Genomic DNA, 26,772 nt, shown 5'->3' on the forward strand with positions numbered 1-26,772 from the left:
TTGTATCATTAATTTGGCCAAATCAATTACGTTCTTTCCATTTGGTAATTTTTTTGACGAGCGATCTCAAGTTTTCTAATCAACATCTTTTATTTATTTCAGACACTTCTTCAGAGAGTGACCCGTCCTCACCAGATAGGATGCCGGCTTGTCAATCGATAAATGTATCATCTGTTAACTCTTGTGGTAGAGAAAGTCCAGACAGAGATGACGACACAGAAGAATCCTCGCCCAATAAAGCAGAAGACCTCAGCACAAGACGATCTCATCCCGGTTTCAGCGCCTTTCGTCCCTGGTTGAAAGAGGCACCAAGCAGCCCTCCGTTACCACGCACTACGAACCAAACAACAGGTATGACAACGGTATTCGACCCCGTTTTAGTTTAATTTGTTTGTTGTTTTTTTTTTGGCGTTTGGAAATATGTTGTAAAGGGACAAATAACGTTTGCTTATCGACACTCAGTTTATTATTTAACACCATTTCTTAATTAATTCTAACTCTGAAATTATAATAATTAAGTGTTAAAAACTATTCCTATAAATACGGCAATGACGACAAATCAGTCCAAACTTGTTAATAATTTTCTTTTAATTTTCAGATCCAGTTTTGATTCAGCAATCACCAGATATAAGAATGAACTGCACTGACCTATATCGCTATCAGTTTTTAAATGGTCTTTACAGAAATCCTTTAGAATTCTTCCCCTTTGCTTCCCCCTTCGTGATGAATACTCAACGATTGTACTCGGGAATTGAGAAGAACTTCCCTTTTTTGGCACGGGAAAAAGCATTAGGATTTAACTTCCATCCGGGATTTTTCGAGAAAGGTTCTTACGAATGTGTCAAATGTGTCAAGCAATTTAGCACTCCTCATGGACTTGAAGTTCACGTACGCCGTTCACACAGTGGAAGACGACCTTATGCCTGTGACGTCTGTAACAAAACGTTTGGTCATTCCGTCAGTTTGAGTCAACATAGGGCAGTACATACGCAAGAGAAAAGTTTTGCTTGTAACCAATGTGGTAAATCATTCAAGAGATCATCAACTCTGTCCACTCATCTACTGATTCACAGTGACACCAGACCTTACCCTTGTCCTTATTGTGGTAAACGATTTCACCAAAAATCTGATATGAAGAAACACACCTATATACATACTGGTGAGTAACAATTTTTTTTACGTTTTTTTTTAATATTCTGCTCAAAATGAAATGAGCCCGTACACATGGATTTTGCAGTTGCCTTTACTGATAGATTTATCAATTTCCCTAACCTCGGAAAATTGTACTCAAGTAAAACTCCTATAACTGTGTCAAAAGAACACTTTCCCCAGCGTTGAATAAAACTCATTTAAATTTCTTAATTCTAAAAATATGACGTGTCATGGTTCTTATATTGTCATTTAACTATCAAACATTCACACAAAAAATAGAATCATATAATATCGGCAATATTAATTATTATTTTAAATGACTGGCTTCAAAATTATTAATACATTAGTTTTATTGGACACTAAACGCACCAATAGATAATTTGGTAATAAAAATTATGATTAATACAGTACAGTGATTATTGCATAGTACAATTATTATAGGAACAGTTTGTGATTTTCATAAAAAATTAAAAAACTTTATGCACATTTCGAATTTCATTGCAACTACATATTAACTTAGTGGCATAATGAATAATGTACAATGATAATGAATAATGTGTTGTGATAATATATAATGCAATATGAATAATACGTTATGGTGACATATGACATAATGTTAATGTGCAATATGATAATGAATAATGTGTAATGGTGATACTGGCATACTGAATAAGGCACAATGATAACATATTATGATAATGATTATGAACTAACTTTTGAAAATTTGAAAAAAAAGAATAATGTGATATAATAATGTGAAATGATATTTACAAATAATTGATAATATTCAATAATAACAGTGATAAAGTGCAATGCTGCAGGAATAACCAATAACTAATAACAGTAAAAATGATAATGCTAAATAATTGATGATAATGAATGGTAGTAAATAATTCGGGATAATTGTTAATGCTAATATGGACCATAAAATATCATTGTTACTAAATCAAGGTCTCCCATTAGTTCGAAAAACTGAACCTTATGAAGCAACATGAAATATATTAATGTGAAACATTATTAAATTCAAATTTTAATATTATGCATGAATTCAAACACAACAAGATGAGTAATTTGATTAACAATAATTTAATCAAACTTCACAATCAAAAAATTCAAAACATATTAATTTCAATTCTCAATTTCTAAAACAAAACACTTCAGGTGGAAATTGACAATTTAAAATAATCATTGAGGCACATTGAATGTTTATATCATAGATTTGATACAGTTTGTAAGTGAGGCATATAAATATTATAATATATACAATATTCCTATAGCCATGTTTCATTATTCTATTCATTTCATACATAAATTCAATAAAACACAAACACAGCTCGGTATGAGTTTTATTCTATGATGGTATCTTTTCAATCTATTATCTATCCCAGCCTAGCTTCTCTCTTTAGTTTTGTTGATTGGCACAGTTTGATGATATGATTTTTATATTGTCATAAACTCAAAGAAATTTTTTGCCTGTTTTTCATACCCGATATGACGTCTGATGCGTTGCAAGCATTTATCATCTGATTGGCTTCTAACTGATAGTTGTCACTTCGAAATGAAAATAGTTAAAAATTAAATATAGAAATCCCTATAAGGTTATAGTATGATGTCAGGTATGATATTACCTTCAATGTGTTACTTGATGTCATTTGTCGTCAAATAAAAAACAAGCTTATATTTTAGATTTAACTGAAGCAATAGCTACGAGCAAGGCATTGTAGAAAGTTACAAAAAACAATTTCCCTTGCCTTCAACTGTAGCTAAAGCTAATAGTAAGGCAATGTACAAAATTACAAAAACAATTTTCCTTTGCCTTCAGAAGACAGTTTCACCTCAATGTTAAAGAATCAAAATGGAGGTGTTACTCCCCAATTAGCCTCAAGTCAATTATTGTTCAGTTTTAGTACAAGAAGGAGGCGTTAAAAATCGAAAGTCAAACGTCTAAATCAGATACATCGTGCAAATGAAGTTCTCCCTCATCCTCACTCGCTTAATTAATTCAATTATCTCGGCAGATTAAGTGCGGGCCTGGTGGGCCTCAACGGACGACTAAAATAATCGACGTTGTTGTTAGAAATGGCTCTAATTGTCGACCTAACTGATTCTTGAATTAATCTAATTGGTGATTTGATCATATCGTAGAGCAAACATACACAATTCACTGCGGGGTTAGATCTTAAATCATTGCTGTCATTACTCGGGGGACGTCGACTTTAATGTCCTTTAATTTACCTCAACGTTAAGAGTAAAAGTTAGCTGCAATAACGTTCGTTTAACGTATTTTCCACTCATCTCGCACTACTAGGGCCTAGTTGTGTCTTCGGGGATTTGTTGTAGTAAAAGAAAAATCGTTTATTGTATAGATAACTTGACTAGGTTTAAAGACGTGTTATATTCAATCTCGTTTTATTGATAAAGTATTCTTTTGTTTCACTTCTTACAAGATTTCTTGACAATTTGTACGAAGCCGAGGTGTAAGAATCAATCAAAAGACGAGATTGAAAAGCGATCAGGAGTGAAAATCTTGCGTGTTCTTGTCATCAGATTTCAAGATTTAAGTGAAAATGATCCACTGCTATTTGTGAGATACGGGCTATTTATCTCTTTAAAGACACAACAGTGATTTGGGATTTTCACAAAGCTTACTTTTTGCAACACGAAAGATTCTCTGGAAATAATTTAAAGAGTGCTCGAAAAGATTTTATATTGTGAATTACAAATTGTTTCCAATTTAATAAATATTGAAAATCAGTTCTAACTGTTATAGAAATACCCGGACTTACTTTATCACTTAAGTCTGGTATAAAAAGTTACACGATGTATATTCCAGAACTTTATCAAATATAATCATTTAGGTCATAAATAACCCCGTGGCTGGTTATTTTCCGTCTCGATTTCATCAATACTAAGGAAAATAAAAATGATAGAGAACGTCGGCCATTGATTTTTGTCACTTTACATTTTCACCAAAGAGCCAGCTGTGCACCTGTTCAAAAAACAATATTGGATCACTTGCACGTGAAACGATTTTTTCTCTATTATTGAAATGTCAGTGCAGAAAGTATTTAAAGATTTAATGCTTCATATCACCCATTATTTACATAATCAGACAATATCTTAAAGACATGTTACATGTTTTTAACTCACAACCACAAGTGTTCATTAACTAATATTCTTATTCATATAGTCAAACGTCTTGTGGCCAACCAAAGAAACCGCGAGAATCAACGAATGGTCCGAATGGCTTTCTGTCAATCATTTGCTGCGGAGGTCCAATATGTCACTTGACTTCCTTCAATTTCATTTCTGATCAACAATAAACTGCACTTGAAATTTTATGAACGTAAATGATAAACATATTAGTTAAATATTTCTTTTTATTACCGTTTTATTAATAATTTTGATGTTAACTGTTTTCATATTTTCTGCTCGACTGAATCAATGGATCGATAAAGTCACAGTTTGGATTACCTCTTTTTCACGAAAAATCTGTTGTCTTGAAAAATGTATTAAATTAATCGGTGGGAATTAAGAAATATCACACAGCTGGCATTGAAGATAACTAACTAGAAAATAAATCATATTATTATTAAAGTTTTCTGAGAATATACGCAAGGATAATGAAGCATGCTCGACATTTTTAAGAAATTATTTTGAAAATATGAACATTTTACTTGTAGTTCTATTTGCCATAATAAGCATATTAAGAATACGTCTTTCAAATTTTCTTTATAAATACAAATCTGTCTTCATTTGAGAAAAATGGAATTGTAAATTGATAAAAGTATATGAGCGAATTTGAGAAAGGTATTGAGCACTGAACACTATCTTATTCAAGAGATTTATATGATATCAACTTCATTTGATTTTCAATCTTTACTTAATGTTTGTCTTTTTTTCCAATTTCAGGTGAGAAACCCTATAAATGTACCCACTGTGGAAAAGCTTTCAGTCAGTCTTCGAATCTCATCACCCATAGTCGAAAACATACAGGATTCAAACCCTTTTCATGTTCACTGTGTAACAGATCGTTTCAACGTAAAGTAGATTTAAGACGCCATGTTGAAACACAGCACACAGACGACAAACAACTTCCGGATTCATCCTCATCTCAACAAATTACAGCCCCGCAGCAAATAGCCCAAATTAATTTTTTGGAGCCAAGCATAGAAGAAAATGAATCCATAGATATGGACGATTCGGTCGAACCTATTATTGATGTGTAGTGTAAACAGACAAAAATTAGGGTAATTTTGTAATTAAAGGCAACTCCTAAAATTGTGATAAATGGTTATTTTTATTTATAAACTTACAGTTTGACTACCGTCTAATACATATTGCCATCAATATCTTGTAACAAACTGAGATTTCAATTTTCAATTCATAGGTTTCTTGTTTTGTGCAATAACAAAAATGGGTCTCTATTTCTATTTATTTTGTTATGGTTTTAATGTTGGTTAAAAATAGAAGGACGATACCATTTCATTGAATGCTCAATCTGGCATTTTGGCGTTGACTTCGATACATTGGTAATGAAATTATGAATGGAAAGACTCAGTGTTTTGTTTGTTAACATTATTAAAATAATTATTATTATTACATCTGTATATATCATTATTATTATTACATTAAAAATTGTTATATATATAATTCTGTTCGTTTTCAATTCGGTTCATCCAATAAATTGAGAAATTATACAACCACCATAATTCCATTTGAATATTTCTAGAACATATCCTTTCAGGGAAATATTCATCTCACATACAGATTAAGAAACGTTGGGAACCCTTCTGCTTTTGATATACATTTAAACGCTTCAAAACAATAAAATACCAAAAGAGAAATTTTCTCTCCATAGCATCAGATTCTAAAAGACGTACAGTAATTGGAAAATCTGAAAATGATTCACGTCAAACGTCTAAAGATGGTCTCTAGTGGATCTCATTTCAATATAAACTAATAGTTCTTCCAACTCATTGTTATTCTACTGATCGAACCACTTGTAATTTGTTTATCTTGCACTGCAACGATTACTCCCTCATTCTGATTTCCTAGCCGTTTCCCTCAAATTCAATTCTAACTTAGGCAAGTTAAAGCCAGCAGATTTGGTCATCTTCATTCTAATCACAGATGTCTTATGATCTCGCGAGAATTAAACGAGATTAGCGAGTCAGCAATCAGTTGAAATCTTGTTAAATGTAAAATAAGTTAGTGTCCTGCGTCGTTGTCAAACAACTGACAAATAATGAAAATCATTTATGAACATGGTGCAGTGGAATTAAATAGAATCATGGTCTCTTAATTTCTTAGCCTGCCATGGAATCTGTTTTATTACAAATACGCTTGATTCATATGAAATAGATTGTTTGGATCTTTAATTAAAACCGGACACCTTCACATTTTTCATAAATTCATATAAAATAGTACATGTTATGCTTTTGGATACCGCATGTTTTTGTACAAGATAGCCTCGGTTGAAATACTCTAAGGTTACATATAGCAGTACACAGTGGTTATATATTTCAATTCTCTGAGACTTTCAATGTCAATACTCAGAAATTATATTTGTAATACTGAGAGATTCTCTATTGGAATACCTAGATAATCTATATTGAAATACTGTGAGATTTTCTATTGTAATCCCTATTTCAGTACTCTTGTTAGTGGTGCATCCGAGAGGAGCTGACATGGAATACGCGTCTAGTCGTTCAGATTGGACAATAAACCGAAGTCCTGTGCATTTTAAAGATCTGTCGACAGCTTTTCCTCATTATACACTGCCTGACGTTGCCCTACTCACGTAAAACTTTTTCTTTTCTATTGTTATACTCAGATGTTTTCATTGTAATACTTAAAGCTTATCTGTTGTAATAACCAGAGAATCTCTGCAATACTCTAATCTATAGTTATACTCAGAGATTCACTATTGTAATAGAAAGGGACTCTCTATTATAATACCTAGAGAGTCTCTTTTGCAATACTCAGAGATTTATTATTGAAATACTCAAAGATTCACTTTTGTAATGCTCGGGGATTCTCTATTGTAATACAACGGGATTTTCAATTGTAATAAAAAGGGATTCTCTATGGAAATTTCCAGAGAGTCTCTGTTGAAATACTTAAAGATTCACTTTTGTAACTCGGGGATTCTCTATTGTAATACCCAGAGAATCTTTATTGTATTATTCAGGGATTATCTTTCGTAATACATAGACACAACTGTAATATTCGGGGATTTTCAACTGTAATATCAAAGATTCACTATTGTAATATTAAGAAATTCACTATTGTAATATTCAGAGAATCTTTGTTGTAATATTTAGATAATCTCTATTGTAATATTTATATGATCTCTATTGTAATATTTAGATGATCTCTATTGTAATATTTAGATAATCTCTATTGTAATATTTAGATAATCTCTATTGTAATATTTAGATAATCTCTATTGTAATATTTAGATGATCTCTATTGTAATATTTAGATGATCTCTATTGTAATATTCGGAGAATCTTTGTTGTAATATTCGGAGAATCTCTATTGTAATATTTAGATAATCTCTATTGTAATATTTATATGATCTCTATTGTAATATTTAGATAATCTCTATTGTAATATTTAGATAATCTCTATTGTAATATTTAGATAATCTCTATTGTAATATTTAGATGATCTCTATTGTAATATTTAGATGATCTCTATTGTAATATTCGGAGAATCTTTGTTGTAATATTCGGAGAATCTTTGTTGTAATATTCAGAGAATCTCTATTGTAATATTTAAAGATTTTTATTGTAATATTTAAAGATTTTTATTGTAATACATAGACAATCACACTGTAATATTCAGGGATTTTCTATTGTAATACTTGGAGAACCGCTATAGTAATATTCAGAGATTCTCTATATTAAAGCTCAGTATTTAAACCATGATTAAAATACTGAGAAATCTTCTATCGAAAACAAATATATATATTTTCATATTGCAATACCAAGAGATTCTCCATGTATAGAGTGCTCGTTGGATCTCTATTGAAAAACTTGGATCATCTCCATTGCAATATACTTGGATTTCTCTATTCTATGTTCTGTATTAGATTACACAAAGATTGTCTATTTTAATATTGAGAGATTATCTGTTACAATATTGAAAAATCAATTATTGTAATACTGAGAGATTCATTCCATTGAGAGATTCTAAAAAATATACAAGATACACCAAAGAAATGAGAACGCATTGATCGACGGAATACGAATAATATGGTGTCTGTAATTTACGGGTTTTTGGTTTCAAATGGAAAAAGTTCTCTAGTCAAAACAATTCAGATAGAATTAAATAATGTATATCAAAATATTATTTTCTATAAGAAAATGTTTACAAATAGAGATAGCTGTCAACTATAATTATATAGTTATTATATTATTGAAGCATATAGAGAATGAAATTCTGGCAATGAGCGGTATCCTGGGATTACTACGCTACATATTCACATAACGCAACGCTCGAGGCTAACCACGTTCATCTAATTAAGATAAATGCACGTTTGTAATTATAAGACAAACAAAGTGAAAGGGAAGGGAGAAATCGAAGACGAAATGACCAGAACAATCATTTCATAAATATTTCAATCATTTTTGAATATTGAGACGCACGTGAGAGTATCCGTATCTCTCGAGGTTTGAAAACCAAACCCAATTACAAGACCAATCACTCCGCTAGACCGACATAGTGCGGAATGTTAAACTCCCTAAGACGAGTTTGGATATCACATTACCCTTGAAATCAGACGAAATTCGTTGTGAAAGACATTAATTGTATAACATGTTTCGACGTCTTTCATGGTCTTCTTCAAAAGATGAGCTTGATTGAAAATTCACTTTTGATTTGAGAGTAACACGATTAGTTGTGGATTCCATAGCGAGGCTCAAATCAGAAATGAGAAAGCACAGAACGTTTTTTCTAAGTTGGTTGTCTGGCGTTAGGGGACATAATTTGAACTCATTTTCTCTCTTTCTACTTGTTAAGATCGAATTTAAGTAATTCATTTATGTCGAAACAGTCTTAATAGTTTGTTTTTTCAGAGTGGTTTGTTTCAAATGAAACCTAATTCGCTTTGACTTGATGTTTTTTTGTTGAGTCCGTAGACAAATTGAATTAAAAGTTAGACAGTAGGTAAAAAGATGAACTTTAATCATCCACATTTAATCAAGAAAACGTCTTAAATGTGATAATCAAATAGCTCAATGATTGTCAATTATGAGACCATTTTTGACTTCATAAAAAAGATCTCGAATCAATTTTCGAGGGTCTAATAGTTTTAATACGGTCTGAGATATATAATTTAATTATAAGTTTACGCTTAGTCTCTATATTAAACTAAATGCTACAATTAAGGCCTTTATACACCAGATCCGACAACTTTTCAATATACACCCATTGACCGAAACGAATCAGTATAATATATAATTGATATGACATGTTGCTGTACCGTGATATAAATCTTTTAGTTTAAGTTGAGCTTCTTTTAACTTTTAAAGTGTCTGAATTTTGATATTGTGTACAGCATAATGGATAACGAACCACTGTGTACCGAAATCGCCGATGAATATGTCAGAGAAGTAATGACTAATTCACACACCGCCGAAAGTGATCAGAATACGGATAGGAAAAGATTTTCCTCCGATGATAGTGATGTTGAGGACACGTCTGGAGCATTCAGGGAGCGAAAGAAAAGTAAGAGCTGTTTTGAAAGGGACGGAGAATCATCTGAAGGATTCAACGCACAATTTATGAAGTTTGCTAATAGTATGCAGGATTCCTTTAAGAAATTAAACATGAGGATAGATGATTTAGAAGATAATCTGGAAAAGAAAATAGGTAGAATTTCACAATCTATTAATGCTAAAATCGAGGAAAGTGTCAAGAATCGTGTGACAGAAGAAGTGACAATTATGAAGGCAGAAATTTCTGAAAACATTAAAACAATAGAACATAAAATTGAGAATTTGAAAATGACCAGGGAACCAGTCGACCAGAACGTAGAGAGCAGTCGAACAAAGAATATAGTGATTAAAAATCTCCTGCTCTGCCAGGCTGAGGTGAACGATTCGAACTTAGTAGTGAACACCGTTGACCGCCTTGTATCTGAAGTATTGGGACTGAAAAATATCAAAATTACTCACGCGTCAAGAATACAGACACGTGAGAACAACAATAGGATTAACCCTATCGTAGCTACTGTTGAGAACATTGATCAAAAACAAAGAATAATGAAAGCTAAACCAGGGCTGAAGAAAACTCAGGATTTCTATAGAGTGTACATAGAACATGATTTACCTCAAGATGTAAGAAATAGTAACTATAATTTGATGAACATTCTGAAAATAGTTGGTGGTGATAGGGAGTACAGGGTTGTTGGGGGACGAATTACTCGACATGTCACTAGTACGTATACTAGAAGGTAGGACAACATCAGGCTTGGCACTTGGAATGTGAATGGGTGGTCACGTTTTAACTCTTCTGATAATTTTTTAATTCGTGAGACAGTGCTTAAGTTTCTTAAAGTGGATATATTATGTGCATGTGAAACATTTTTAAAAGGAAACGATAAATTAAATATTCCCGGTTTTGATTGTTTTGGTCGAAACAGGACAGATGTACATAGAAACGCGAAGAGAGGTTCAGGAGGGGTTGGAATATTGGTGAATTCTGAGATACTTGGACTATATGATGCTACTGTATTGGATGATTCTAAAGAAGACATTTTGTGGTTAAAACTATCGCATAAGACTCTTCGTAATAGTGACCTGTGTATATGTGCCTGTTACGTTCCGCCTTCCGACTCTACTCGAGCAGGGGGCGTAGACACTTTTTTTAATGATCTATTGCAACAAGTTTACTGTTTTCAAAATCAAGGAATACTATATATGGCGGGTGATTTTAATGCACGATGTGGTGACGAACAGGATTTTATTGCTGGGGTGGATGATATACCAGGCAGAGACATAATTGATACTACAAGTAACCTTTATGGAGATAAACTTATTGACTTTTTGACAAGCTGTAATTTATGTATGCTAAATGGGAGAGTATATGGTGAGCATGGTTCCAATAATTTTACGTGTGTGTCTAAACGAGGAAAATCTGTGGTTGATTATGCCATTACAACTCATGAACAATTATCAAACTGTAAATCGTGCAGTGTTTATCTTATGTCTGATTTAATAAACCTATAATCTGGACAATTCATGTACAAAACGCCACCTCGAATGCAGATCATTTTCCAGTGCTGAATAAAACTATACCATATGACACTCGTAAAATACCTAGAGACTTTCTTACAAATATTAGCGGTGTAGAAGAAAAAATTATTGGACTAGAAAATGAGCTTTCTGACAATCGAAATATATGTGAAGCTTATTCCAGTTTTGTAGATATTATCGAAATTGAACTGAAGCAACGAGTGCCACAACTAAAGACATCATCGTGTTCATCAAGAAAGGGGAAAAGCTTACACAAATCTCACTGGAATGACGAACTTTCAAAACTATGGAAATCAGTCTGTAACAAGGAAAAGGCTTGGATCAAGTGTAACGAACACTGTTCTAAAAGAAAACTGCGCAAGGAATTCTGTGAGGTAAGAGACATTTTTGATAAAACAAACCGTAGGTTTAAGAGACTGCATCAATCACATGAACAGGATCGATTACTGAACATTTACGAATCAGCCAATAAACAAGATTTTTGGAAACAATTTGGAAAAATTGGAATCGCTAATGACCGGAAAAGTTCAATACCAATGAAAGTAGAAACGGACAGTCTCGAGTGACCCGGGAGATGTCTTACAGCGTTGGAAACATGACTTTCATAATTTATTGAACAAGCCCTTAAGTATTGAATTCGATGACATGCATTTAGATTTTATCAAAACCGGAAGTCACACATTCCCGAGTGTAAACTGTGATTCACTAAACCGCGATATTACTGAAGAGGAAGTGCGCAAGTCAGTGTACAAGACTAAGTTAGGGAAAGCAGCTGGAATTGACTCTATCATTAGTAGGTGTATACGTAACGATACTTGTGTAAAACTGCTATATAAGATCATAAACTTATGTTTCCAAACCGGAGAAGTTCCTAAAATGTGGTTAAAAGGTATTATCACACCTATCCCTTAGACTGATGGTGGTAACAAATGGGACCCCCTGTCGTATAGAGGAATTACCCTTTTATCAGTCCCGTGTAAAGTGTATGCAACTATACTTAACTCAAGACTGTCAGAATGGCTGGAAGATAAGGGAACTTTAGCACAAGAACAAAATGGATTTCGTAAAGGCAAAAACTGTATTGACCATCTTTATATATTGAACAATATTATTAGAAACAGGAAGTCATCCAAACAGCAAACTTTTGCCTGTTTTGTGGACGTAAAAAAAGCCTTTGACACTTTAAACAGGGACTGTTTGATGTTTAAACTGAACTCTATAGGTGTGAGTGGTAGATTTTTGCATAGTATTTCGTCTTTGTACAATAACGTTTCATGCTCTGTTAAGGTAAATAGTACATTAACTGAGTGGTTCCCAGTTACTCAAGGGGTTAAACAGGGTTGTGTATTGTCACCAACATTATTTTCAATATATGTTAACGATCTAGTTAAAGATTTAAATGAAGCTAACTGTGGAATTGATATTGATGGCACATTAATTTCGGTATTGCTATATGCAGACGATATTGTTCTTCTGGCCCCAGATGAACAAAAACTACAAATTCTAATGAATACCCTAAATAATTGGTGTAATAAATGGAGGTTAGTCGTGAATGAGTCTAAAACAAAAATTGTACATTTTAGAAACCCTGGTATAGTTAGAAGTAACTTTAAGTTCCATAGTGGTGAATTAAATGTTAAATACGCAGATGCATATAAATACCTAGGCCTGTGGGTGAACGAATTCTGTGACTATTCATACAGCGCTAAAGAGTTATCAAAATCGGCTAATAGGGCTTTGGCTGTGATTAAAACTAAATCGATACAGTTTGGTGGATTTAGCTACGATGTTTACACAAAATTATATGACTCGCTTGTCAGGCCTGTATTTACTTATGCATCTGGTATTTGGGGTATTAATACACATAACTGTATTAATGCGCTGCATAGTAACGCATGCAAATTCTTCCTTGGTTTGAGCAAAAGAAGTAGTAATTTGGCAGCAATGGGGGACATGGGATGGCTAAAGGGTGATAATTTAGTTAAGATTGAACTGTTTAGATATTGGAATAGACTTAAACTCAACGATAATATTTTTTGTAAAACTGTACATAAATGGGCCAGTAGACGTAAGAACTACATGTATTAAATGATCAAAGTGACACTGTATGTATTGATGATGTGTGGGATAGTCTATGGGAAAGGGAAGTGGGTCAGTGGTCAAGGGATGTATGGAATGACCGCACACATGTTAATGGAAACAAACTCCGGCCATACCGCATGTACAAAACTGAATTCGGAACAGAACCGTATGTCAAAATTATTAAAAATAGAGCTCACAGACGCGTGTTGTCCAAACTTAGAGCGGGTTCACTCCCTTTGAGAATTGAAACTGGAAGATTTGTTAGACCCCCCCGAACCTCTCTGCTTAAGGAAGTGTTTTTTATGTGATAATGGGGAAATTGAAAATGAGGAGCATTTTATTTTTAACTGTAACTGTAAGTTTTTTGTACCGAAGCCTGTTTTATTAATCCAGATTTTTTATTTTATAATAATGTAAATAAATTGTGTTTTTTAATGACAAACGAACGAATTTTACCATATTTTGCCGCATGTATTTTTAAAATGTTTGAACGTAGAAAACAGACTGTGATATCCTGAGCCTTTTTATTTATCATAATGTTTATTTTACTTGTATATTTGTGTTTTACCTGTCTCATTGAATGTAGTTTTATGATATAATTCTAAGGTGTCGAAGCCGGCTGGCGTCCATTTTATAATGCTGTAATTATTTTATTGTTGTTATTCTCTGTATATATGGACGGTGACACTTAAATAAATAAATTATTATTATTATTATTATGTATCTATGTTACAGTATTATCTACTTCCGTGTTTCTCACACATACATCTTGACCTGTTAACCTGAAATACAAATAAAATGAGCGATAATTAAATGTTTTCAAATCAGTAGATTTTTATTGATACATGTATGGGTATATACACGTATACCTAAGCAAGCAACAATATTTTTCATTAGCCAGAAATATATAAACGATGCAAGATTTCATAACCGAATGATATCAAATTATTTCAAAACTATCTGAAGGGGACCTCATTCCATTAAGTGGTATTTAGATTGTGAACCATTGGACCGAAAATATGGATTGCGCAAAAGCACAAAGGCCAAAAAATCTCTTTTGAATTTAGAAAGTACGATAATTTTATGCATATAAAGACAAATAGCACTGACTTCCCCATTACTGAAACTTTTACATACTATGACTATTTTAAAGGGACAGATTCGTCATCCGTTTTACCAATTTAAGTTCTTCATTTCTTAGCTAAGCTACTCAGTATTAGTGTTACAGCTCATCATAGAATTTTTTAGCCTTCAAATCCATATGTGTCAAGAATTATCCGCGTTTGAGTTTTAAAATGACGACTCGTCATTTCTTTAGACACTGCCAAGACATAGAAATAGAAAGTGAAATTCCTAGTTTGGAGATATTTTTGAAGGAATTATACATTTTCGTACATTTCTAGTATTTCTGAAGACTCCTAGTCAAAACCAAAATCAACACCCGAAAATGGGCGGATCTGTCCCTTTAAAGAACAAAAGGGTTTCTGACCTAAGTATAAACAACTTGTGTCGTCTTGATTTACGTGAAGATATAGCTTACTACGATAATTATTGTGATAGATATCGCTGTCCAGGGCATCATCATTTTGTCAACGTACACCGGATATAACACTGTTGGTTTGTCTACTCTCCATATTTCAGCCAGTGCACATGATATTGTTTGGTGTATTCCGACACCATTGTTGTTTTCTAACGAACAATTATTTTTTTTTATCCACAACAGATTTTTTTCTCCAAAAATCAATTCAGGATTGAAGAAATTATTTTCAAGTACAAATCATAATATTGATCGTGTAAGTTAAAATTAATATCCTACAGCATCATTTACAAATCATATAATCATTAAATAATCTTTATAGTTATTGATAATATGCAATCTGTTCCTAAATGACGATTAGTTCGTTTTCTTTTTCTCCGTGAAATTTCTTTTTTGCAGATAGAGATAGTCAAGAAAAATTAAATGAAATAAATGAATGGATGGAGTTCTACTTTTTTTGCACATACTTTTCTATCTTAAGGGCTAAGGAAGACGGACAATACCATGCATTGTGCATTTAGCGAGAATGACTTTATCATTTATGACCTCTGAACACAGTCCAGAAATTTCAATGTTAATTTTTTTTAGAAAATGCATTATTTTATATCAAAATTACAACTTACATTATAAATGTAAATTCCATTAACAAGAATACTTTAGTGATCTAGAAATCTTGCTAAGTTACAATTTCTTCAGATCATGGATGGCTTGTGTCATCACTCCCTTCTAGACTACCAGCTGAGGTATAAACCATAAAGCATATTATTTAGAAGACCTTATCACTTTAACTATAATAACCAGGAATTCTTGTCTTGGAGTTGACTATAGTGCATTGTATAGCAAATACTGGGAAACGGAAATAAAAGAATATTGTGAACACAAGCTCTGTATTCAATCAATTAGAAACCAGAGATGAAAGTTCCACTCGCCAAACTCTATCAACATAATTTCTTCACTAAATTATTGAGTAAACTGACTGGTAAAATGTAGCTGGCCTAACCTCTGATTTTTAATACGATTTACTCCCAACTTCTCGCTCGGGTAATTCACTTTGAAACCTTTCAATTCCCACGAGATCACAAGACATCTGTGATTAGAATGAAGATAAGCAAATCTGCTCCCCTCAAATTGCCTAACTTGGAACCATAATTGACTAACACGAATTTACCGTGAATTGGTTCTGTCGGTGTTCGTGAATCTGAAATAGAGACGATTGCAGAGCGAATCTTGTCAACGTAATTAAATATTTGAAAGGAAAACGTGTTGGCTTAATCATATAACAACGATTTAAAGTCAGTTGACAAAATAAAGACACTCAAATTGTCACATAAGCAATGTTATTATACAAGTCAGAGAAATTCAAATGGATTTTTCAAGACAAAAACAGAAATCGGATGTTGAGTATTTTCTTTTATTAAATCTTTCTTACGATGATCTTGAGATTTTAAAAATGTCTTCAGAGATGTTTTTGAAGGATAAAAATGTTATTGTTAATGTCACTCTTGTTTGAAATTGAATTTACATTTTCTATTTTACTTTTGTGAGTCAAAAGAATTTACTTAATACACAAAATCTTAAGGAAGTACCAATAAATAAATTCTAATATGATTGCGCAATTTTTATGCATTTTTACGTATGAACAAATGACATTTAAAAGTCAGCAAATCAATTGGATGAGGTCATAGAACTGTAAATATATTATAGTTCTATGCTCAAACTGTCAAAATATGTGTCTAAATTTAATTTGTTACGGATATAATAAAATACTTTATTAGAAGTCTTGTTTATAGATATCTGAAATCTAATTTGCTGTGAAGTTGGCTTTTTTTCCATCTGGTTAAAGGGGCATTATGCAAAATTATCATTTTTAAAAAACTACATAAATGATTTCTAGGATATGCTCTTTACGTTACGTATCTATTTTATCCAAAGTGGTTAATCGAAACACAATTTAAACCAGTTTTGGTGCAAGGACTTTTAACGTATACAGACTCGAAATATTTAAATGATTATTATCAGTGTTTCAAGGTGTTAAGTATGCATGACGATGTTTTGTTTTCTTCATTTTTTTTTCATTAATGCCGTTAATGAAAATTGGTTCTTACCATAGAAAAAGTGAGTAATATTCCTAGTTTGAAGTATTTTTAAAGGGATTATGCTATTTTCTTACATTTCTAGTATTTCTGAAGTCTATTTACATATATTCAACACCCAAATATACCCCTCAAAATAACGCAATTATCCCTTTAAATCTAGAAGTGAAGTTTTAATGAGATCATCAAAACTAAACCAAACTAGCCGCGGCTGTTTCTTAATAAAAAATAGTATTATGAAGTCACATTGGGTTGAAATCAGACAATTCTCTTAACATTCACTTTTCATATTTGTTCGTGGTGTTGCCCAAAAAACTATTGAGTAAAGGCTATAATGTACAATCTGTACTTTGTGTGCCATAGATTTGCTACAAAATCGTGGTAACATTTTTTGCCAATAATTCATAATAATACAAAGAGATAGACTTCAGGTATAGTGTTATTTCAGTTTATCATGGCTATATTATGAAGTTGAAAATTCTTTTGAACAATATAATACACTCTCTGCTCCTGTAAAAAAAGAATGGAATTTTAACAAAACCAGATACCACAGACCTGTGAAATTGAAACAAGCGTGAAATATGAACTGTGGCCAAACATAAAAAGAATTATAATTTAAATAGGGATCAAATTGTTAAAAACGGTATGGAGATGACCATTATATTGACCACACAAAACTATTTTTATATTCTAGATTATAAATTTCGTTATCTTTTTACTCGATACTTAGATATATAATTCGTTCTTTTGAAGTTAAATAACCAGAAATACATTTGAAGCTATTAATAGTAAAAAATATGCATATTAAAGACATTAATTTAAGTAGACTTTGATATGGTATTGGCGACAGTTTGTGATTTGTGTTGAACGATAAAATATTAATGAATTAATTTTAACATAGACAATTCAATTATAATTATCATTATTGTCATGTGGGTTAACATCAAAGGATTCTATTTCACCATTCTATTCTTCGGTACGCTCTTTTATACATCATAAATTGTTTTGGAAATTTCCGCTTTACGCATCATTGTAAGTTAATTTTATTTTATCTAGCATCAAAACCCCTATTCGTGTATGCATTTCCTCTGTAGTTATTTATAAATTATCAATATCAAATTACATCTCATGTCGGGAAAATTCAAGGTTTGTTGATATTTGGAGAGTTTTTTTTACCCGTTCCCTATTTTTTTTTTTTTCAATTCAAAATCAATAATCATTTTCTGTAAATTTACTTTACCCCCCTCCCCCCCCCCCCCCCCCCTTTGCAAAAAAATCAAGTTATAAAGAAACTCTTTGGCCATAGTCATGAGAAGTTTTATCGGGTTTTAATCGGAGAATAGTGAAGGAAACATATTTTTTTTTAAAGAAATTGATAACTTAAAAAGAGCGTTGGATATGTCAAGTTAAAAACGTGATGGAGTATGCGAGTAATCAGTGAAGTGTGACGTGTCAATATCAATGACAATGTGACGAACGGTGTTCTATTGTTTTCTTTTAAACAACGTATTGTTGATACTAAACGTACAGAATCAAGATTAATTAGGTAAAAAAAATCATTTTCCGGTAATTAAATCATCATCATTTTCTAATATTGACATTTTTGGGGATTCGTAAATGTCACTTTTTATATCGACATTTTAGTCAATTTTCGTGTCAAATTTGTGCAAACTCTATGTTATGATAAGTTGTTTTGCCAAAAATCAAGCACAGAGGGTATGCAAGCAAGACAAATTACCGACAGAGCTCTGAGAAATAATCGCCAAGAATAGCTACAACTAAAATTAGGCCTTCTTTATATGAACTCCGGGTTAATAAATGCAATGGTGGACAATCTACCAATTTCATTACTTCAGACCATATCCCATGGGCCTGTTACTCTCAGATGTACAATAGACTGCAATATTGATCAAACTGCAAACAGTAGGACGTAAAACTCCATTCATTTCATTTCATTTGAACAAACTGCAATATCTGATTAAAGAAAGATAACTACGCTTAACAATATACTATTTCAGACAACAACAATGTACAAACATCGCACAAGAAATGGTCAAAGGTATGCAACTCTTAAAAAAAAAATCAGACCACACAGAAATATAAACAACGAACAATTCACACTCATTGCACTTTTTTAATACATAATATTCGTAGAAAAACACATTTAAATTTCTGAAAACCGAAAATCTGGAGAATAGACTGTTTATAACTTATTATGCAATAATATTTAAAAAAAAACCTTCATTGCCCTATTTCATAATAATGTTTGTTTACATAATTACCAATAGCAACTATAAACCATAATACATAAGCTTATTTAGTCGATCAACTCTTTCGAAACAATGGTTTATATCAATAACACATATTATTAGTCTATTATTTACACAGACCTTCCGTAAGTCCATAAATTATTAGGATATTTATCACTGGATGTATGTGGTGAACCGATGAAGGTAAGCAATCTATGTCTGTACAGTCTAAACCGGCCTAAATTTGTGGCATTCATTACTTATGTATCTAAAACGGATAGGTTTGTACAATGCAATTTTGGCTAAAGGAACTGCAGTGTGTTGTGTGTTTGTGTGATGATGGAAGGGGAAGATCGAGTGGGGTGGAGCCGGGGAATGTGACTTCTTCCTTTCTCCTGTTGTTCAACAATATATGGATTTTTGTTGGTATCGTGGAGTCAAATGACATATTAGCAGAGACAGTAAATTAATCTAAGTATAGTTTCCTTTTTTAAAGGGAGCTCGATTTTCATTATGGGCTATATTTCCAAGTCTTCATTACTATTATGATATAAATACTGTCTAAGACTCCAATAGATATTGATTGTGTGTTCCAGAATGTTTGGAGGAATGAGTCAAGATGTTGATCGAGTATTACCCGAACATATACAAGACAAATCACCCCCACCTTCTTATGAAGAAGTGATAGGACAACATCAGTCATCTTTAAAACAAGATCAAAATGAGTTACCTCCCTTGTCATATATTGATATCATGCCTAGATGTCTTGAAGTTGGTGCTGTAGACAGAAAAGTTCCACCAAAGTTTGAACCATTTAGGTACGAATTTTATATGCATTATACTACATCCGAGTGTCTTTTCAATACTCATGCCACTTTCCCATCTGAAACTGTAAGAGTCACATACCCTCTTTTGAAGAGCAATTGATTCCATATGGACAATGCAATTTAAGATCCAGCATGTCTGGACCTGTGTACATCTTGACCTTTGTACATCTTGAATTTTGTACATCTTGAACTGTGTAGATGACGCATTTGGTTAAGAAGCAGAAAACGAATGTCATTCTTCTTTTCAAAAATATGTACACACGAATCGACAGTCGTGTTTCTTCCTACAGGGAAGGAGATAGGGGGTCATGGTCTTGTGGCCTATAGCTTAGCCCCACCACCCTCCAGTTTCAATTTTTTCATCATTGAGTTGTTAAAAGCCAAGTGCCGTGACCCCTTCTGTTAAAACTCTGGCCGTGTTGAAAATGAAATAAAATGGTAGTAGATAAATATAGCCATTGTATTCATGACAATAGACAAATTTGTTTTCAGTGCCATTATAGAGAACGCCAATGAATGGTTAAGATGTAACAGTGGTATGAAGGTGTGGAGATGTGAAACTGTCGAGAGAAAGATAGAAAAGGGTACAATAGTAAATCTAGATTCAACTTTAATACATGAATCAACTTATGGTTTCAATGTTTACGTCATAGGCTTAAGGTACTGTATTTCTAAATGTTGAATCACTGTCTTTTGGGAATTTAAATGGGTTATTTTTTTCAAGCAACTTTTAGGGATTTAAAATTAACATTCGGAATTGAGTTCCTATTATTATCAATCGTTAACTAATAATACCTTATTAGTGTAAAATATTGGTTTTACTGTAGATTGTGGTTGACAAAGAAATCGGACGAGAAAACACCAACCCAACAGTTGGCGGTGTATAACGTTATACCGCAAGAAAAAGAAGTTCCTATAAGATTTAGTACCCGTTTTGGGGGAGGGTCGGGAATTGTCGGCGGAGCTTATATTGTTGGACCAGGTCTTGGTAGAGGAATTCATACACAAATAACGACATGGACGACGTACGAGGGGCTGAATAAGACATTGGAGAGAACCAACGAGGAACTGAAAACATCGCCTTTACCTGGCAAGTTTCTATAGCTATTAATTTATGGAATGAACTTAAAGATTTATCAATATGATAATTGCTTTAGTCTCAATCTGGTACAATGCTTGCTCATTCACACGCCCCGATAATTCTTTAAATCGGTTTCTGGCATTTTACGGCATTATGTTTTCAGCATTGCTGGTGGTATTATATTGTAAAACGTACATCCAAAGTCAAACAGTTTATCTTGTATAAGTTGCCATTTATGGTAATGATTCCTAAATAATGTTATAAATAATTTTCAGGTAAAATACTAAATATTGAAACTTCAACCATAAAATTTGCTGAACGTTATAAAATAGAACCAATAAATCCTCAATCTACATGCTGGTACAATAATGGAGCTAAAAACTCTAAACGATATACACAAATATTACGAGTTTTCTATATATCTGGACCTTCTGCTAATGAGACAATTTGTAAGTCACATTTTTTAAAAAAGAAGCACTATTATTCCACACTAATGTTTAATCCAATTAAAGATGACCCCCGCCACATCAAATGCTCAAAATGGTGCCTGGTACACTAACGTAAAATTTACTCATTTACTAATCCTCGTCCTTCCATGAAACGGTTTCTATTCAGATGTTGCAATTAATTTCATTATAATGCAGATTGTCATACGACGCAGTGCTGTGAAACGTTATCGACAACCAAGCAAACATTTAGACCTCATCCAGTTGAATGATGAGATATTGAGATTGTTGTATACCCAAACCCCAAATATACTATATTTCAGCAATGAATGATATGAAACCGGAAATGACTGAAGCTGGTGAATACAATAAACGATCTAAATTTCAACCAATATCTGATGTTATGAATAAAACTATGGCATGGGTTCGCGAACAGAAGGTGAGCTATAAAATTCTAAAAGTCAAGTAAAGTTTCCCTTTCAATCAAGTTATCAACTTTCAGCTTCTTTTGGTTTATCTTATTCGTCTTAATGTTGATTTGCTTATATTGGATAAATCTGGATAATTGTTTGAACACTTTTTTTCATTTTAGGGAATTAGAATAATTAATCTTGAAACAAGAAATACAAGAATACACGAATTTCTAGGTAACCCTTTTTCTTCATATGTAACGAAAAATTACGGGTTACGGATTAGCATAAGATGTGGATTGTTTCTGGAACCTTAATCCTATTGTTGTATAATTTCATGTGTAAAGTATTTTAGACCACATTAAATGGAATTTAAAGCCTCACCAGTGTATATTTGATTTTATTTCAGGTGAAACAGAGATTAATACAGACTGTACAGATGAAATAGATACAACCTACAATGATAAACGATATCTAAGGTTTATTAGAATATTTTATACTGCATGTCCAGATCACCCTTCATCATACACTAATACAGTTCTAACATCACGATTATTCTATCCAATGAGAACTGGTTTTAGATCGTTTGAAGGTATGATGGAAACGATGAGCAGAATCGAAGCTTGGCTGAAAGTTACAGGTAAGTAGTTAACCTTAAAAATCATAAAGGTTTTTTATGTCTTTTGGCTTACAGATGAATAACCAACAGATGTAAAGGTGGACCATAGAATGTACGTTATATCATGTATTTAGAATCTAGTTTAACTGGATCTAGCTGGTTCTTACCCAAATCTCATGGCACTGGGCTTTCCCAGATTATCGGTACCCATTTACAGAAATTTCAGGCAGCGAAACGGATTCCTTTCCAGCTTATTTCTATTTCAATATTCCAGGCCTCGCAATGTTTGATATTGAAACAGTGCATTATTTACATCACAGTGGAGCTTATATTGGATTATTACCTGATAAATCAGATATACTCGTACCTCAAAGATTAGGAAAACATTGGGTAACAGCCATCAGGTTTGTATAAAAACACATTGTGCTTTCATGGTTCATAATCACACACCTCACACACTTAACCAGAAAACTATTTCAAAAGACTCTGGAGTTCTTTTGGAATTTTTATTTTGCAACATCATTATGTTACGCGATATAAATGTACCAAACTATCAAAAACAGTTGTTGTCTGGGGCAACATTATCGAAAACTAGACAAAGATGAACTTCAAATTTAAAGAACTATAGTAATCTGAGTGGATTATTAAACTAAATTTTGAATTTAATTTAGTGATTGATTAGATACAACTGAAATTATCTAAAGTTAGGTTTTCGAGGATAAGGCCCCTGAATTACATGTAGATGCATTGTTACGAAGCTATGATATGAAAATTTGAAAAAATCAATATTCGAATAACCCGAACGAAGGAAAAGATGTTTCAGCGCGGAATAAATCAGGGCTGATCTTTACATTTCAGAGTGTATTTCCCCGTAGCCTTCAGTGAACCATCAACATTACTACTTCCATCTTATTTAGACTGGAAGATCAATGCAGATTCACAATGTTGTCTTATATCATAACCATCAAATGTCACTAGTCCAAGACTGCTGATCTGTCCAGATAAGATATCCCAAGGATGAAGAACACAACTCGGTAAAATGTACAGTATTTAAACAGTTATAGTACTATGTGTGCTTTACTTTATTGGACTAACAGTTTATCCCTATATAAACTATTGGTGTGTAAAGAACAAGGATGACAAGTTACATAACTGCCTGCAATGGTTCCTAAATTCTAAACCTAATATCGGTGGTCAAAGTGACAAGATTTTAAGCCCTTTATATCAACGAATACGTGAAATGTACATAGATATAGGATTATAAGACTTTTCCTTTAATGGATTGGAATACGCTCCCTCCATTCCGAAATAAAGGATTCCACACATCTGTGGTTAACCCTCAATGCAGAGAAGAACACTATGCACAGTTATACCTAAAGCTTTAAGCACAGTGTAAATGTGGCTCTCTGGAATTGACACAACGACTTCTTTTTGAATAAATTTAATAACAAAACAACATATTTATAATGAATATGGTTATGGCAATAACAGATCAAGAGAATTGCACATAGTGAAAGAGGTTCGTTACATTTGCGAGTGAGATTACTTAAGAAATAATACAGCCCCATCCAGCCTCATCTTCAGCAACTTTAGGTAATAGATCTCCTGAAGGTTCTTTAAAATTTTCACTAAAATATAACCTGAAATATATAAGATTTGTCCAGGAGTTATTCTAATGCAACTGCTCTCAGTAACAAATAACAATTGAGTAGCATGATAAAGGTTGTCTCCAAAACCCTTCCAACACCGTCAGTGTCAAGACAATTGCAAAAAGATCACATTTGTTCTGGATGTGTTCTGGTAATAAAACTTCACAACTTTATTCCCATTTTTCGTTTATCTTGCCACCATGTTAACAAATACGTCTGAATCGTGACTAATAAAAAGGGTTCGTTGCATCCTCATTGGTCTTAAAGCACAAAAAGCATTTAACATCAGAAATTTGGGTCATCTGTTCCGGCATTTCCAGATGACAAGGACACAGGATAGTTGGGAGTGATATCTTCCAATTTGTAAGCTAATACGATAAAATATAGTTCTCTAAAGATTACGAAAATGGGTGGAAAAGCATAATTATGTGTGGTGGTTTGGACGAAAACATAACCCTTTTACACCTTTGAATGATCTTTCTACTAGGATCACAGTCAAGCTTACCTGATACATGTTAAATGATAGCGACCAGTATTTTTATTCACATTAACATCAACTCTGTTCTCATTAACACCACTTCCACCACTGTTAGGATTGACTATATACTGTACAGTTTCCATACCAAATAGCGGTGTTTCTGAAATACAAACGATGACTTAACAAACTTCACACAATGAATAAAGGTTACCGGTGAATATAATATCAAAGTTATAATGCTTACATCAATAAATCAATTAAGATGGTAAAAACTTTACAAACCATACAGTGTGTATTGTCGAAGAATTGTGTCTATTCACTTATCCCTTTTCGCAGTACTCTTTGGCACAAAGGGAAACCAATTACTATTTTCTGGTAAAGAGAAAACAATTAAAGTAAGAACTTACTTGTAACTTGCAGCCAGGCAATAGCTCTCTGCATTGTTTTAGAAAAAGCTTCGAATTCTCTTCCTGAATGTCGAATAGGTACAAATAATCTGGTAGTTAGGTTATATGATGAATACAGATCAGGCACTGCTGGTTTATGTTCATTAACATAATATGTTCGTAGTATTTTAACATATTGTGATTCTGTAAATGGTAGTTCACCGTATCCTGATATATCTGATTTTAAAGTTACATTTCCTGAAATATAAATTACAAAATTCAGTTGATTTTTTGGTATAACAACTTAAGAAAACTAGTTCAGATTCGCTTCCAGCGAATTGGGAAGTCGTACTAGTAGGTCGTTATATTGGTTCAATTGGATATTTCTGTGCTGTTGGTTTGGTAGTTGAACAAAAGGGATCGTAAAGAGATTTTCTAAAAACATTTATGAGTATCGTGAACACGATTTGCACCATTCCAATTTTCAATCAGACGTCTGTGGTTCCTGCAATTAATGGAATTACTGGAATCACAGACGTCTAATTTAAAATTGGGATGATGCAAATTGATGCTATCAGTGTCCCCGATATACATCTACCATTTTTAGAAAACTTCTTTACAATCCCTCTAAGTTTGTCAAAATGCATTATGTACACTCCACAGACAAACTTCGAGGCGTATCGCCACCTCTGTAGATTTAGATTTGATTCATGTATAGGCGAACCTGTATTACTTACCGTCACTTCTCTTGTCAACTTTAATATTTAAAGACTGTAGATTTACTATTCGAATATTCTATAATACAAAATAGTAGACATGAACAATCTATAAATTTATTATATAAATATTGGTCGGCAAAACAAATACAATTTACATGAATAAAAAATACAGGTATATGTCCACAAAAAAATTTCATGAAAGGAAATTAGGGATATTCTGACAAATTCGACGCCTGCTAAACAATTAGGCGCAGAGGCCGGAATTCTCAAGGTGATAACAATTTTGAAGTCACGATAGTGCTTTCCAAAGTAGGTCCGATGTCGGCTTTAGGGAACTTTCACCTATAATTTCAGTCGACACAATTTCAGGATGGCTGTTTTTTTTCAACTTTCTGGGGATATATTGTGCTATTGAAAACCAATTCAATTATTCCGCAGTTTCTTGCCTCTCATTAGACACAACAGTAAACAGATAAATCTTGTACCTTTTGTTCCTTAATCCATTTTGCTGTTTTACCGACTACCTGTGTAAAGGGTGAATATTTGACTCGAACTCCTAATCCATCTGAATTTTGAACCATGTGTGGTTCTTCGTCGTGGAATCCTATAAGAATAATAGTATTTTATTGTTGGAATCATGCCATCATGAATTTATATACATGGAGAATATACACATATCTGTTGATTTCTTGGATTATTCACGTTTATATCGCAACTACTGAACTAAGTGAAGTTTAGCATCTGAGATACAGATGGGGGGGGGGGGGGGGGGGGGGCAT

General features: G+C 32.8%; 4 protein-coding genes across 4 annotated transcripts in view; 3 read left to right on the top strand and 1 right to left on the bottom strand.

The window, feature by feature from the left end:
* Positions 1–828: 828 nt before the first annotated feature.
* On the top strand, positions 829–5,231 carry LOTGIDRAFT_83709 (hypothetical protein; the record flags this gene model as incomplete). The annotated part of the gene is made up of 2 exons (XM_009064613.1): positions 829–1,159; positions 5,065–5,231. Coding segments are annotated over 2 exons (498 nt in total), but the record flags the coding sequence as incomplete, so codon positions are not given.
* Positions 5,232–9,722: 4,491 nt separating this feature from the next.
* On the top strand, positions 9,723–11,390 carry LOTGIDRAFT_167198 (hypothetical protein; the record flags this gene model as incomplete). Its single annotated transcript, XM_009064667.1, has 2 exons — positions 9,723–10,615; positions 10,805–11,390. The coding sequence occupies 2 exons, from the start codon at positions 9,723–9,725 to the stop codon at positions 11,388–11,390; spliced, it is 1,479 nt and encodes a 492-aa protein (XP_009062915.1).
* A 6,867-nt stretch (positions 11,391–18,257) lies between these two features.
* Positions 18,258–21,608, top strand: LOTGIDRAFT_235434 (hypothetical protein; the record flags this gene model as incomplete). The annotated part of the gene is made up of 6 exons (XM_009064668.1): positions 18,258–18,275; positions 19,148–19,188; positions 19,975–20,196; positions 20,698–20,865; positions 21,033–21,299; positions 21,567–21,608. 6 exons carry the CDS (start codon positions 18,258–18,260, stop codon positions 21,571–21,573), a joined length of 723 nt encoding a protein of 240 aa, XP_009062916.1. The 3' UTR covers positions 21,574–21,608.
* A 2,582-nt stretch (positions 21,609–24,190) lies between these two features.
* Positions 24,191–26,772, bottom strand: part of LOTGIDRAFT_235435 (hypothetical protein) — a 5,480-nt gene continuing 2,898 nt past the window's right edge. The window contains exons 6-10 of the mRNA XM_009064669.1: positions 26,479–26,597; positions 26,012–26,069; positions 25,296–25,532; positions 24,916–25,048; positions 24,191–24,401 (exon numbers count right to left, since the gene is read on the bottom strand). Of these exons, the coding sequence (XP_009062917.1) occupies positions 24,308–24,401; positions 24,916–25,048; positions 25,296–25,532; positions 26,012–26,069; positions 26,479–26,597 (641 nt within the window). The 3' untranslated portion in view covers positions 24,191–24,307. The remainder of the gene's footprint in view (positions 24,402–24,915; positions 25,049–25,295; positions 25,533–26,011; positions 26,070–26,478; positions 26,598–26,772) is intronic.

Source organism: Lottia gigantea, assembly GCF_000327385.1.
Source record: "Lottia gigantea unplaced genomic scaffold LOTGIsca_64, whole genome shotgun sequence".
Taxonomy (NCBI): Eukaryota; Metazoa; Mollusca; class Gastropoda; family Lottiidae; genus Lottia; species Lottia gigantea.